This window comes from Carassius auratus, chromosome 8 (genome assembly GCF_003368295.1).
Source record: "Carassius auratus strain Wakin chromosome 8, ASM336829v1, whole genome shotgun sequence".
Lineage (NCBI taxonomy): Eukaryota > Metazoa > Chordata > Actinopteri > Cypriniformes > Cyprinidae > Carassius > Carassius auratus.
The window spans coordinates 27,604,343-27,618,278 of NC_039250.1; the positions used below are offsets into that span (position 1 = coordinate 27,604,343).

General features: G+C 34.8%; 1 protein-coding gene across 7 annotated transcripts in view; it reads left to right on the top strand.

Annotated features, from left to right (window-relative positions):
* The window catches only part of LOC113107833 (1-phosphatidylinositol 4,5-bisphosphate phosphodiesterase eta-2-like), a 113,868-nt gene that overhangs the window by 52,483 nt on the left and 47,449 nt on the right, over nt 1-13,936 (top strand). Inside the window, exon 1 of one of the 7 annotated variants that reach the window (XM_026270600.1) lies at nt 5,560-5,992. The exons of the other annotated variants lie outside the window; for them this stretch is intronic. Within the exon in view, the coding sequence (XP_026126385.1) occupies nt 5,950-5,992 (43 nt within the window). The 5' untranslated portion in view covers nt 5,560-5,949. Of the gene's footprint in view, nt 1-5,559; nt 5,993-13,936 lie in introns of those variants that run through there. 7 annotated transcript variants of the gene reach the window in all.

Genomic DNA, 13,936 nt, shown 5'->3' on the forward strand with positions numbered 1-13,936 from the left:
AAAATTGTATTATTCAAAAAAATTTTAATAAAAGAAGATGCTGCTGCTTTGGCAATTTTTTATTAAATCCCCAAAATTAAAAAAAAAATTTAAAAAAAAAAAAAAAAAAAAAATATATATATATATATATATATATATATATATATATATATATATATATATATATATATATATATATATATATATATATATATATATATATATATATATATATATATATTTAAAAATACTGTGTACATGAGTAAATGTTACATTAAATAACTTAAAAAAAATATTCATTTTAAATAAATATTTAAATTTAGTATGTGACTACATGAAGTACATTGAAGTTGTTTTCAAGCATGAACCATGTGTAGTTTATCCCACTGCTAGGACTCCAACTCTACATCCAAATGAAGTGAAAATAAATCAATAGTTGCTAAACAGGTTCATATCTTTCCATTATTCATATATTGTTATCTTTGTTGTGCAGTATATGCATGACAAGCATATAAAAAGAGCTGAGATGAATATGAATCTAAAGAACCCGTTTAATTTAAGGCCTGGGGACAAGCGCTGGGTTATATTGGATCACTTTTATTTATCCTGAACACTGAGCGTATTTTGTCTTCGTCTTTAGTTTATCAGCTGTATCAGCTTCCATGGAACTCATATAAATATTACAACATAGCCTGCCAGAGGCACTTTAAATGCCCATTATACGATAGTGCACCTTTAAAAAAACAAGGCGCAGCTTTTCTGCATTGGGGGAAAATACGGGTCAGGCTCATTTTGGTGGTTGTGGAAAAGAAATGGGTTGACCCCCTTCCTACAGAAACTGAATCTAAGCTTAAGATAAAATCGCCCGGGTGAAAGATGGCATTGTTCTCTTCTCATCTGTTCTTTTACCTTTTTTCATCCCTTATCTTCCTGTACCAGAGGCTGTGAACCTATAGGATCCAACAGTGATGACTTTAGCACACACTCATGTCTGTCACAGATAGATTCAAACGCATGGAGGAGGTAATACCCAATTAAGATTCAAAGGATTTAGAAATGGCCTCTGAAATGAGATGAGGATTACGGGAACTTAACATTTGTTAACAGTTTTTGATAGTTAATGTTTTAGGAAGCTAGATTTTTCTTGCTAAGGTTAAAAAGCCCACCACAAGACTATATGACATTTTGATTTACCAAACAGAGCAAATTGGCATGAAAGAACAATCCCATAAACGCACCGGTGGAAGTCATGCAGGTAATTTACTGACAATGCAGACAATTAAAAAGACAGAAGCCATTCACACATTTCTATAATGACCAATGCAATACAATACTGTATGTGCATGTAATGTGCTAACAACACAGGTAAAACATTGTTGTTGTTTTTTTCTTTTCAAAACTAGTGCTGTCAAACGATTAATTGTTTCAGTCATCAAAAATAAGGATATTATTTACATAATATATGTGTGTGTACTGTGTATATTTATTATTTATATATAAATACCCACACATACAGTATATATTTAGAAAATATTTACATGTTTTTATGTGTATATATTTATATTAGTATAATTTATATATATATAAATCCAGTTAATATATGCATAACATATATTTCTTCAATATATATGCATGTGTGTATATTTATATATACATAATAAATATACACAGCACACACACATATATTATGTAAATAAAAACTCTTACTTTGGATGCAATTAATAGTTAAAACGTGTTTTTTTTTTTTTTTTTTTTTTTTTTTTTTAGCCATTACAAATGGTTCAAATACCAATAAATTCACGTCCATTAGTAAATAATGTTGATTCATTTATTTAAATACCCTCCTAACATAATGTTGAAAAGGAAACAAATGCATATGCAATCAAGTCAGTCACAAAAAAAAAAAAAAAAAAAAAAAACTTGTTATTCCACTCCTTTTTATTTCAATTTTTTTTTTACTGTCTGCCTTTAGTAAATCTTGACAGTAGTTCTTGAACTCTTTAAAAAAGCTGTTTCACTTTGAAATGTAACATCACTTCTCAACACACCACACAACTTCAGGTATTGTTCATGACTTCTGCATGCCAGTGGTTATGGTTATGGCTAATCCAAACTTTAAGCAATAATAATAGTAATTTTTAACCGCTTATAATATTTACCTTTAAAATCCATGTAAAGCAAAAGCAATTCTAGTGAATGTTGTTTTCAAGTGCAGCCAGCCGCATTGAAGATATGTGAAAATATGTGCTTGTGGCAACACCATTTTATGTATCTTACTGCACGTTTAGCAGTTTCGAAGTGAAATGTACAGTGAGTGGCACTAAATTGCATGTTCAATAGATGTTTATTATATTGCTTCAGGTATGTTTCAGTTGAGTGTTGCTAAAAGGAAACAAATGACATTCCCCCTTCACCAAACCCAACCCTAAACCTACCCAATAGTGTTAATGAATGTTAAATGATATAAAGACACATTCGCTGATGCAACCTTGTTATTTTAACTGTTTCATACATGGGTTTGAACTGTTTCACCGGATTAATATCAGAGTGCTTCACCTTTCAAGTGCAACAGCCTATAATGTGAGATACTGAGCATACTGAGTTAGGGACCAATTCTTAAATAGCAGCTTATTAAAACGACTATCATTAACCTGGGCTATTGACTGTCCATTAGTGCTTATAAAGCACATATTCTCCATATCCTACATCCCAAATCCCACCCGATGCCTAAACTTAAAGGTATTGTTCAACTAAAAATGTAAATTATGTCATTTATTGACCATGTGCTGTCTATGGAGGGTCAGAGAGCTCTCGGATTTCATCAAAAATATCTTAATTTGTGTTCGAAAGATGAACAAAGGTCTTACAGGTTGGGAACGACATGAGGTTAGTAATTAATGACTGAATTTTCATTTCTGGGTGAACTAACCCTTCAACAACTACCTTACTATCTATTAATAAGCAGCAAATTGGCGGTTTGTTGAGGCAAAAGTCATATAATAACTATAATAACTAACAATCAAAAGTATAACTTTTCAAATCTCACAGCACGTTAAAATTTTGAATCATAACATAATATTGTGTAAGGACCTGTGCAAATATTTGCCATTTTTAATTTGTGTGAAAAGAAATAAACATTGTCAGAGTTTTACTGCCTCATTTGAAGCAATTCGCACATATAAGCATGTTTTTTTTTTTTTTTTTTTTCAGTTATCACACATATTTCCAATGGGCCTTGTAAAATGAAATGTAACACATTAATTGTGTACAAGTGCATTTAGTCGAAAGTGTTTGTCATGAGTTGAGTTAACTAAGAGCCATGCAAAGAGGTGTTTTCAATGCACAGATGGTCCAGTTCAGTACGGCGTGCCAGTTCCTTTCTGTTGGTCTCTTCTGACCTACTTTCTTTGAGTTAAGGGTGATTCCCATAGGCGGACCGCAGGAGCTGTCAGAACCACGGACAGCTCCTGAACACACTTCTCCTGGGCTTTGCTTTCCATCTTTAGCGTAAACGCATCCCAGCATTTTGGGTTCATTTTAAAGTAGCAGCAGTCACAAAGTACATTTGCTCTGTTCTTGTGATTAATTGCAGATTGGGGATTTCTGAGTCAATGGCTTTTTTCTGACACCATCCAATGTCATGTTTTAAATCCTTTTTGTACCCTGTTCTAGTTAATCAGCCACATGTAACATATTGGATCAGTCTTCGGTTTGTGGTTCATGCTGGATAAAGCTTTGGTGATAACATCTCAAATGATTGCCTTAGACGAGATCTAAGTGCTGTTTGTTAGGAGGTCTTTTTCACTGTATGGTTGTTATGACAGGACAAAAGATGTCAGTGCTATTTCTTGGCTGTCATGCCAGATTTCTGTGGCATGTAGATAATTACATGTTTTATAACATCAATTGTACATGGAACATTACAGCTACTTCTGTCAACGCTGTAATTAAAGTCAGTTATTTTATATATATATATATATATATATATATATAGTACATTCTAGAGATATCTTAAACTGAACTTTGTTATACATAAAATATCTTCAGAAATAATTATATTCATATATATAACATTATTATAGTTTAATAGTATTATTTTGTAAAGTATTATTATACTGTAGTACCTAATCATGGTTGCACCTTTAAAATAATCCAACGCAAGATATATACTATAATAAATGTATATTTAATGTAATTTTTAATGATGTTTTACCAGAACACACAGTTTAATAATGTGTATTATAAAGAATTATGAATGCATTAAAAAGTAAATTATTCTGTATTGCATTAAATATACATGCTTCAAGTGTTAATTTTATTCCTAACTTTTAAACTGAAGAATATGTTGCTCTGTTAACAGTTAAATATAAATACAGAATCAAATTTCCAATCTATGTTTAAGTTTCTGGCATTTTAAAAAATGCTCATGACATCTGATGCAATAAATGTCACCCCCCAAAAATGATTCATGATCTTAACCACTTTAATGATGACATACAATTGAATTAAAAATCAGTTTGTCTCCTTCTGTAAGGCAGAGACAAACCACCGGCAGCTTTTATTGTATTGTTCAATCAAATATGATGGATTATGTAAAACTGTACAAGTGATTTGTTTCTTGATGCCCTCTGTATCACGCATTATTGCATCATAAGTGCACTGATGTTTCAAATACTGAAGGTTAGTTTTTTTTTTTCTCTCTCTCTCTCTCTCTCTAAAAAGCTCTCTCTTAAAAACTTTCATATGTTGCTTCCAGCCCATGTTAAGCAGACAAAAAAAGCATTATCAACTCCTGAAGCACTTATGTGACAATGAGTCCCATTGTCATTTCATTCAGTTATAACTTATTTGATGTGGTTTAAAGAACTCCATCCTTACATAGTTTTCTCATTTCATGAAGTTTTGCCAAGTTTTATGCAGTTGTTTCATTTACTTTAAGCAAGAATGATGATTCTGTCATGAGTTACTTGTCATTTCAAACCTGATAAACTTTTTTCATCCTTGATCAAAACAGAATAATTGTTTTATTTTTTTCCCTGATTGATGACAGTTCACCATGTCTGACAGATTACAAAAATGAAAGTAAAAGTATCACTGTACCAATAAACCTTTGTTGTCTTCAGTTGTTTACACATATATATATATATATATATATATATATATATATATATATATATATATATATATATATATATATTATTTTAGGTAATTTATAATTTATTTTAAGTATATTTCCTAATGGTTTAAAATGTAGGTTTAGGTTTACCGGTACTTAAAAATAACCATATTTTGAAGAGAAAAAATAAAGAAAGAAAAGAAAAAAATTAAGGTTAAGAACAACATGAAGATGATGAAATTTTCCTAAAATTCCCTTTCTGTTCCTTCAGTCTTCGTGTCTTCCCTTTTTTCACATTCTTCCATGTCCCTGGTTTCCCTTCACCTCAGTGTTTCTGAAGCTTTCTTTCACTCTCCCTGAGCAAAGCACTCTTGAATAAAACATGAGATGAAGACAGAGACACTCCACTTCTGCAAATCACCATCACCTCATGCTACTCCGTCTCTGTCTTTCTTTCTCTTGCTATTCAAGTTTACTGGCCCTTACTTGGTCCTCTACCTTAAATTACTCAGTTGTTTCCCAGCATCTTTTTTTAAGGTGATAAGGCAGCACTGAAGCGACCGCACACGTGGCTCTGCTCTCTGAGCGGGCTCTTCTCATACTCTCAGATGCGAGTGGAGGGAAAGAGCGCTGGATGAGAGGGAGGAGGAGGAGAGAGAGATAAAGGACGGGAGGGAATCAAAGCAGAGACAGGAGCAGGTGCTTTGGTTCCCCATCTTTAGGATGAGACACAAGAATCTGAGTATTCAGCCATTCTCATCTGGAAAAGCAGCTCATGGGATTGTTCTCCTGAAGAGTCGCACATCTCGCCACCTACTGTATTGTTAGCACATGGAGGCTTCTCAGTTTGAATTATGGAGGATTTTAGCAATATTAGGAGTCTTAGTGCAGAGAAAGGTAAGATTTCACACTCTGTTATTTCTTCTGAGAACAAAAAGAGTGATTTCGGTTAAACAAGGCAAATGAGAAATGGAAGAACGGTGTATGTTTTTAAGTAGGAGTTCTTGTGTACACCTCTCTCTTTCTCCTGGGAATATTTTGTCTTCACTGTAATTTCTCTATTTTTATCTAATAATGTCTCTGTGGTTTACACCATAAAGCCTCTGTAAATATGGCTGGAGTTAATTGTGTGTATGATTCTATTCTTAGAATCTTAATGTTCTATAGGTGCACTGTAAAAAGTGAACATGCAGCCTTAAATAGCTATTTTTACCTGCCTTTTTTATTGATGCGTGATTCATGTATAATAAATATTTGAAAATAGTTTAAATAAACCAGTTAGGTTTGACGACATAAAACACATTTCTAGATTAATTGACAGAATCATTATTTACAAGTGCCAGTGTTTAAGATTATGTAATTTTTCTCCCAACACCCAAAGTAACTTACTGAGTGAAAGTAGTTTTGTATTGGGTAGTGATGCGATGAGGGATGAGATGTGTTGCTTTTGTGCAAAATAATGTTGGAATATCAGTTTAATTAGATCTCAGTATGAATATGTAAGACAAAAGCATCTGCATACAAGATCGGTTTGGGAGAAAAAAATCGGTTTGGGAGAAAAAAAAAGAACTGATTCATGCAGGGCTTTTCAGAGATACATTTAACAAAACAAGCAATTTCCTATACAAGCTGAGTTTGCAATTACTGCACGTCACAGACATACATCTGTGTCATCTGATAACATATCAGAAGGCACTGTGAGGGCTTGATTGTTTATTGACAACATAAGCAGAATAAATATAATTATAAGCATACGCGTAATTATTTACAGTACTAATCAAAAGCATAGTTGCAAATATAACCAAAATAATGATAAAAATTTATATTATAAACATAATCATAAACAAAAATGTAATTGGAATTGTTACTGTAATAGCAATTGTTATTGCAATAGAAATCATAGGAAAAACATAACCGCAAAAATAATAGTAATCAAAACAAACAATCATACACAAAACAGTAATTATAAGCGTCTGTGTAATTGGGATCGTAATGGGAACTTTTAACATTTGCAACAATTGCAATTAATCAGTGAAGTGCAATCATATTTTTTATTTTAATTGTAATAATTATGCCTTGAACAAACTAGTTTCCAGACCAATGTGAGGAAACCTCAGAAAGAAAGAGGCAAACTGAATAAAATCATTCTGGGTTGCATAGTTGACAACAGTGTTGATACTATTGGCTTTTTCTCATTTTAACCACACTGTTGCGACTGCAGTGTTTCACCTGTGATGCTCTAATCTTGCACACTATGATCACTAGCTTGAATAATACTGCAAGCACTATCGCCTTCCACACAACCATTGTATAATAGAAATGCTCTGACATCCTGAAGTTTTGAGCACCTTTCATCTTGTCAACACAAACCCACTGCTTCATATTCCGACTGTCACGCTTTCTCAAGGTTCCTTAGTTTGTTTCTGCGGCCCTTGCCAGCTTCCTGTCAGCTGCATCTGAACACTGTGTTCATGGTGTGGCTCCAGTCTGAAAAACAGAAGCTGCTTGTGAACTTCTCAGATTATCGTGTATCGTGTTGTGTTTTCCTTTGGAGGGTCTATAAATCCAAACGTTAACATGTAAAACTTTACAGTACATCACACTGTGGCTGCACATGCAGTATTCTGTTTATCGGTTTTCATATGAAATCTTTTTTTTTTTTTTTCAAGTAAATGATCACATGGGATTATAGAGCTTTTGTTGTACACTTGAGTAAGTTTGGTATCAGAGCTTGGTTCATTTGGTTTGTGTGAGAGCTCATTTTGAAACTTGGGTAAGCACTATTGAATTATTGGTGGTCTAGAGTAGCGTCACATAGACACCTTTTCATAGTTCACTGTTTGTGAAAAAGTAATCTAGCCTAGCAAGCAGATGTGAACTTCTACTAATGACATATTACCTGTTTTAATATAATGCATTTATTGTGGTTGCATGTCTAAGCAGAAATTTCCTTTTATAGAGCAGTTTGAATCCTGAATCTCTTACAGTTCATTCATGGAAGACAGAAGCACTAGTTTGTGTGTGTTAAGGTTTGGTAGTCATAACAAAGCATCATCACCATGAGAAGGTATGAAGATTAAAGTTACTTGTTATACAATAGAGATAGCTTTGCTCCATAAACACAGGAGGCATCACTCTGTTATTAACAAATATCGAGCACGGTATTTAATTCTGAGGTTCAACAACAAACTGTGGTGCTTAACTTTCATCTCTGAACATGTCTCAGGGGGACCAGTCTCAGCTTTAGATTCGCCCACAGACCATCTAAGGACTGCCTGATATGTATTGCACTCAAAATGGCAAATACTTTCTCTAGGTGGCAAAATACACACTGATTGAGTGACTTTAAGCATTTTTTGTTTATACCAGCTTGCCAGGAAACAAGTTACTACAGGTCTCTTCTGAATCAACTTGTCAGTGGATTTGCCAGTATTTGCAAGGTCCATGGCATTGAATCTCTGAAAGATACAGTATATCCAATAGTTTTGGGACACTCAGTGTAATCGCAAGTAAACAAAATATCCTTAAACACAATTCTTTGTACCTTCCCCTAAATGTTCCTGTCAAAGTTAAAAGGGCTTGGCAAGGATAAGCTGTGTAGACAAGGTTTTTACCCAGAGTCTCCTTAAGCTATAGCATTAGTTGTTTAGCATGTACAATGTTGAAGAAATTCTCCATGCTCGGAATTATAGACCTAAGTACTGTGAAAATTTAAGCTGGTTTCACATTATTTTTCACATGACAGATGTGGTTCTTCTACCAAAAATAACATATAAATCAGTTTTTGGAAATGTGAACATTTTGAAAATGAAGGTTCTTAGTACAAATGGTATCTTAGGAAATGTATAAAACTTTAAAGTCAAATTCATTGTGACACCAAGGTTTAAATTAGATCCAGAGCAGCACATTCAGAGGAGAAACCAACTCTCTCTTTCTTTCATATCTGCATACTACTTCCATTTATTTGTCTGTCTATCCTGAGATACAGCTTTTGAAGACCTCACACAAGTATTTCATTAGAATGTCTCTGAGAGAAATTCCTTAGCGGCAAGGAAGTCATGCACTGGCATCTGAATACCACTTCAGGCATCTATAGCCTGCAAATACCCAGCTGAAAATATGTTAGAGGTGAGAAGCATCACTTAACCAAAAAACTGCTCAACATTTGAGAACTCTGACACTTTCTTTGATGGTGCTTTGAGCTTTATCCTTGATTACTTTACACTGAACTGCCTCTTCTGTTGTGCATTGAGGAGATCAAGCTCTATTCAGCGTATGCAGCCTATAAGAAAGGGTCGTTTTGTACCTGAGCAATGGTGTCATTAAATTTGACATTGGAGAGCAGGGGTATTCTTCTTCTTCTTTACCTCTAGTCTAGTCAATCAAATAGTTAATCTTCTTCAATTGTATTTAAAGCTCCTGTGCTGCCATTATTGTTAATTTTGTTATTATAATAATTATTTGAAGACCTCTGTGATTCCTCTGCTCGAACTTATGTTCAGCTTCATGTGTAGATTTATTATTTTTTGTCTTTGAAACTAAGAATTGTACAGCTCAATTAAAGAGAAATGTAGTCCCTTCTTATAAGTTGAAATGACAGTATGCAATTTTGGCACATAATGAATACTAAAAGCATTTTGTGCTTTGCTGATATGGTGAGATTTGATTTGTGCTTTTTTCTAAAATATGGCAGAAAAGATTGCACTTGCAGAGACAAAGCTAGCTGCATGTGGGAGGTGTGCTTTTATGTTGAAGACAGTGAAACATGCTGGTGTTTGTACATGATTTGTACTGTGTTAGTGCTGTAGTCACAGGTAGACACGTAAAGCGTGGCGTCTTGGTTTAATGTGACAACCCAAACTCACACTCTCACAAACACAGGCCTGCACACATTCAGTAATATCGGAAGCCACAAACAGACTGAATTTATTGTGTAAGTGAGCACTGCATTTTTTTTTTCTTTCCTGAAGAGGTCCCTAAATAAAGCCAGTCATAATTTTGCCAGACAGAACATGAATGTTCTACTTCGTGAAATCACAGTTAGCCGAATTATTTTCTTTAGGAAACAATGCATGTATGTTTGTTTATCTAGGATACCATTCATATTACACATCAAATCCCAGAGATGTTTAATGGGTGGGAGTGAGTCATGGCATATGTTGAGTCATGGGACTTAATGTTTGTGCATTTATTTATTTATTTACATCCAATGAAAGAGCATATCAACAATTCTAATCCTCTCCCATTCATTTCTGTAAAATGGTGCTACTCTGACTGAAGTCGGTTAGTGTAACATTTCTTCAGCCCAATTTGTTTTAATAAGCTAGGTTAGTTTTTGGCAAAATTATGGTGATCCCTCACTGTGCCAAAGTAACATATACTTTTTTCTTTAGCGGTTGATTCTAAGCTTTGATCAAAAGACAATTGCTACCTGTAACAACACAAAAAGAACTGTCTTTCATAAGCAGAATAAATGCAGCATGGTTTAGCAGTAAACACCGAACACATAGAGCAGGGATAGTTCTTAATTTCAGTAAGAGCAGTCAGCATCATTCATAGGCACAGGATTAGCTAAACCAGAACATTTGAGCCCCCTCCCAACCCAAGCCTTTGCCTGGGGAAAGTTTACCAGCAGGGCACCGTATCCTTTCCCCTGCGTTGCCATCTGTTCATTCAGACTCCCTTTCTCTCCACACTGGAGGCTGCCCTCTCTGCACCGCTTTTGCCGCTTGTTATCCAACAGGAGCGTTTCCTGTGTGGGGTGTGTGAGTGTGTGAGGGTGTGTGTGTGTAAGGGGAAGAGCTATGTGATTTCACTTTCATCTGAAATACAATTAGTGATAATCAAAACAGGCCTGTTTGCTTTTGAAAAGGACAGAACACAAGCTCAATACATGCAAACTGAAGGAGAGTTAATCTTTTAACAAAGCATATATATATATATATATATTATGTACTCAAAACACTTTTTTGTGCATGATTTGTACTGACGTTTGGATCATATAGCCAGCTCCAAATTTATGGCTCTTCTGACATGGTATATTTGTTCAGTAGCGCACCTGGTACCGCATTGTCCTTATGATGTTTTTTAGTTTTTAGAACAGTGAGCACCTTTGGCATCTCTAGTACTTTGTGATTTTTTGTAATAGTTATACCAATAATGTCTATTTCTGCTCCTGGAGGGCCACGGTCCTGAAGAGATTAGCTCCAACCCTAGTTAATCCCACCTGACCCGGTTAATCAGGCTCTTCAGACCCACTAGAAACTTTCAAGCAACTGTGCTGGAGCTTTTTGGCTGAAAGCTCTGCAGGACAGTGACTCTCCAAGAGCATGATTGGACACCCCTTGGTTATGCATTAGCCATAGAATGTAACCGCACATTCAGAAACTCTTATACCAACCTGTCCCACATCTTGTGTCCTTTGGCATCAGAATGATTAGGAAGTGGATAGCACAATAAAAGTCCTCCATTGTGGCCCATAGAACAGTGTTTCTCAGTTCTGCTCCTGGGGACGTCTCAGTGCTGCTCATTTGAGGTGATTTCCTAATCTGACGTGGCCCATTCAGGCCATTAAGAACTCTACTAATGAGCTCATGAGTTGCAATAGGTGTGTCAGACAGGGATGTGATGTGCTGAGGTTGGACCCAGGAGCAAGATTGTGAAATACTGCACTAAAATATCATACAAAGATAACGATGGCTTCAAGTCATGTCAGAACAATCACATTTACAAGATGAATGCGTAATAAACCAGAATGTCATAATTACCAGAGAAAAACACATGATTGTTCATAAGCGGCAACTGTTTGAATTGGGGACATGCTGATTTGAAATGCATGCCAAAATATTTATACAGTATATGGTAGGAATAATTTGGATGATGTTTTTTATTTATTTATTTTTTAAATTTTTTACTGTTGCTTTGCCAAGAAACAAAAGAAAAGTCACATTATTTTCTGGAGGGACAATAATAATAGAATGCATACTGGCTGTGATTCTAGTCACACAGTATATCACGTGGCCTTAACTACTATGTAATCATTTGATACAATATAATTACTATGTACATAAATGTTGGTGCATTGTAATTACATTGCTTTTAATTAACATTTGTATTTACACAGTTAACCCTAACCCTAACCCTAATCTTAACCCCAACCTTACCATTACTCCTAAACCTTACTCTAACCCTTATAATCATTACCCTAACCCTTTCCTTGTTATTAAACCTAACCATAATTCAAACTCTTTAACAGTAAATGTGACAATTTTCTAGAACAACATGTGTGTACAGAGTAAATCCATAGTCTTGTGGCTATTTCATGTTAGTACAAGGTAGTAGGGCCACCTAACAGTGTATAAGTGTGACTTATCTATTGCTTTTACTTTTTGTTGCACAAGAGATTTATGTCATTGCAAGTGAAATATGAAATAGACCAACCATATTTTATCATATTAACATCATATAAACAACTAACATTTCTAGGCTCATAAGTAATTTATTCCCAGGATTACTTGAAGGGATAAGACAGAAATGTCAAAATGTCAAAATGTCATTTGCTTGCTGATGAGTGAATATTTCTAGAGAAGAACACAAGACCCACCTAAGCCAGATGGTCGCTGATGAGGGCTTTCTTCTTCTTTTCACACGTCAGTCTCGTTCATTTTAGCCAACGTGTGCAGTTGGATCTTGCACTCAGAAGAGAATAATGGGCGAAGGCGGCATGACATTATCCACAGCATATGTTGGCAAACAACATTAGTTGTTTAACTAGGCAACCATATGCCTAATTTGTTGATTTTGAGCATCCAAAAGACTAATTGCTTCAAGAGACCTGCAGAACACTGTATCTTAAATCTGGACTTTTCATTGGCCACAAAATGCCAGCATGCATCTATCAGGTCACAATCTCTTCTTACTGAGGCACAGGAAAATCTAGCAAAGGAACTTTGAGAACTTGGATCTGTGATTAAGTTGTGGCAACTCCTGCTGGAGTTTAAAAGAATATTTGCTAAAAGCGATGTTGGACAGATGTGTCCAGTGCAGCATGACATTCACATTGGGGATTCTGCAGAAAGAATACAAAAGCCCAACCATGAGAGATAAAGCTACCCAACAGCAGTTCAGTAGTTTGCTTAATCTATACTGTAGCTTTATAATATCAGATGTCTGTATGTGTATGACTGATTCACTTTTTTACACCACTATAACAAGTAGGACCAACGTATCAAAACCCTGTACTGTCTTCGAAAAAAGCACTGAATGTGCCCCCAGTTGTTTAAATCTGTGTCTGTATTGGATAATCAAACCTTAAATGTTATTCATAGTAACAGGATAATAGGTGTTTTCTCTAGGAGTATACAATGAGTAGCAAGAATAATTCATTCATTCATTCATTCATTACAATTTAACTGAACCATATATTTGTTTAACTCTTGTGAAATTTCATCAACTATTATTTTTGTAAACTAGTATATTAGGATGCTGTCACTTTAAGACCTAATGCACAGATCCAGTATACTGACACATCCAATATTCTCCCAGCTGTTTAAGTTCTCTTAAGACACAAGCAACTATGTTCACATGAATGCTCACCAAAATGTATATTTTGACACACTTTTCTTTGTATTTGTCTAATCAAGAGGGGCAGTTTGCAAAAGAGAACTCAGTTCAGTCCTCATACACTGTCAGAGATGCAGCTTTCTGTGTGTGTGGTTCAGGTGTGTGTGTGCACAGAAAACATTACCAAAGATATTCTAATTCATCCAAATATCTGCTTTTCCCTTCTTCTTCTTTTTTCGCCCAGACATGAACATTTCTGAATGTTTTTGAGACATGCAG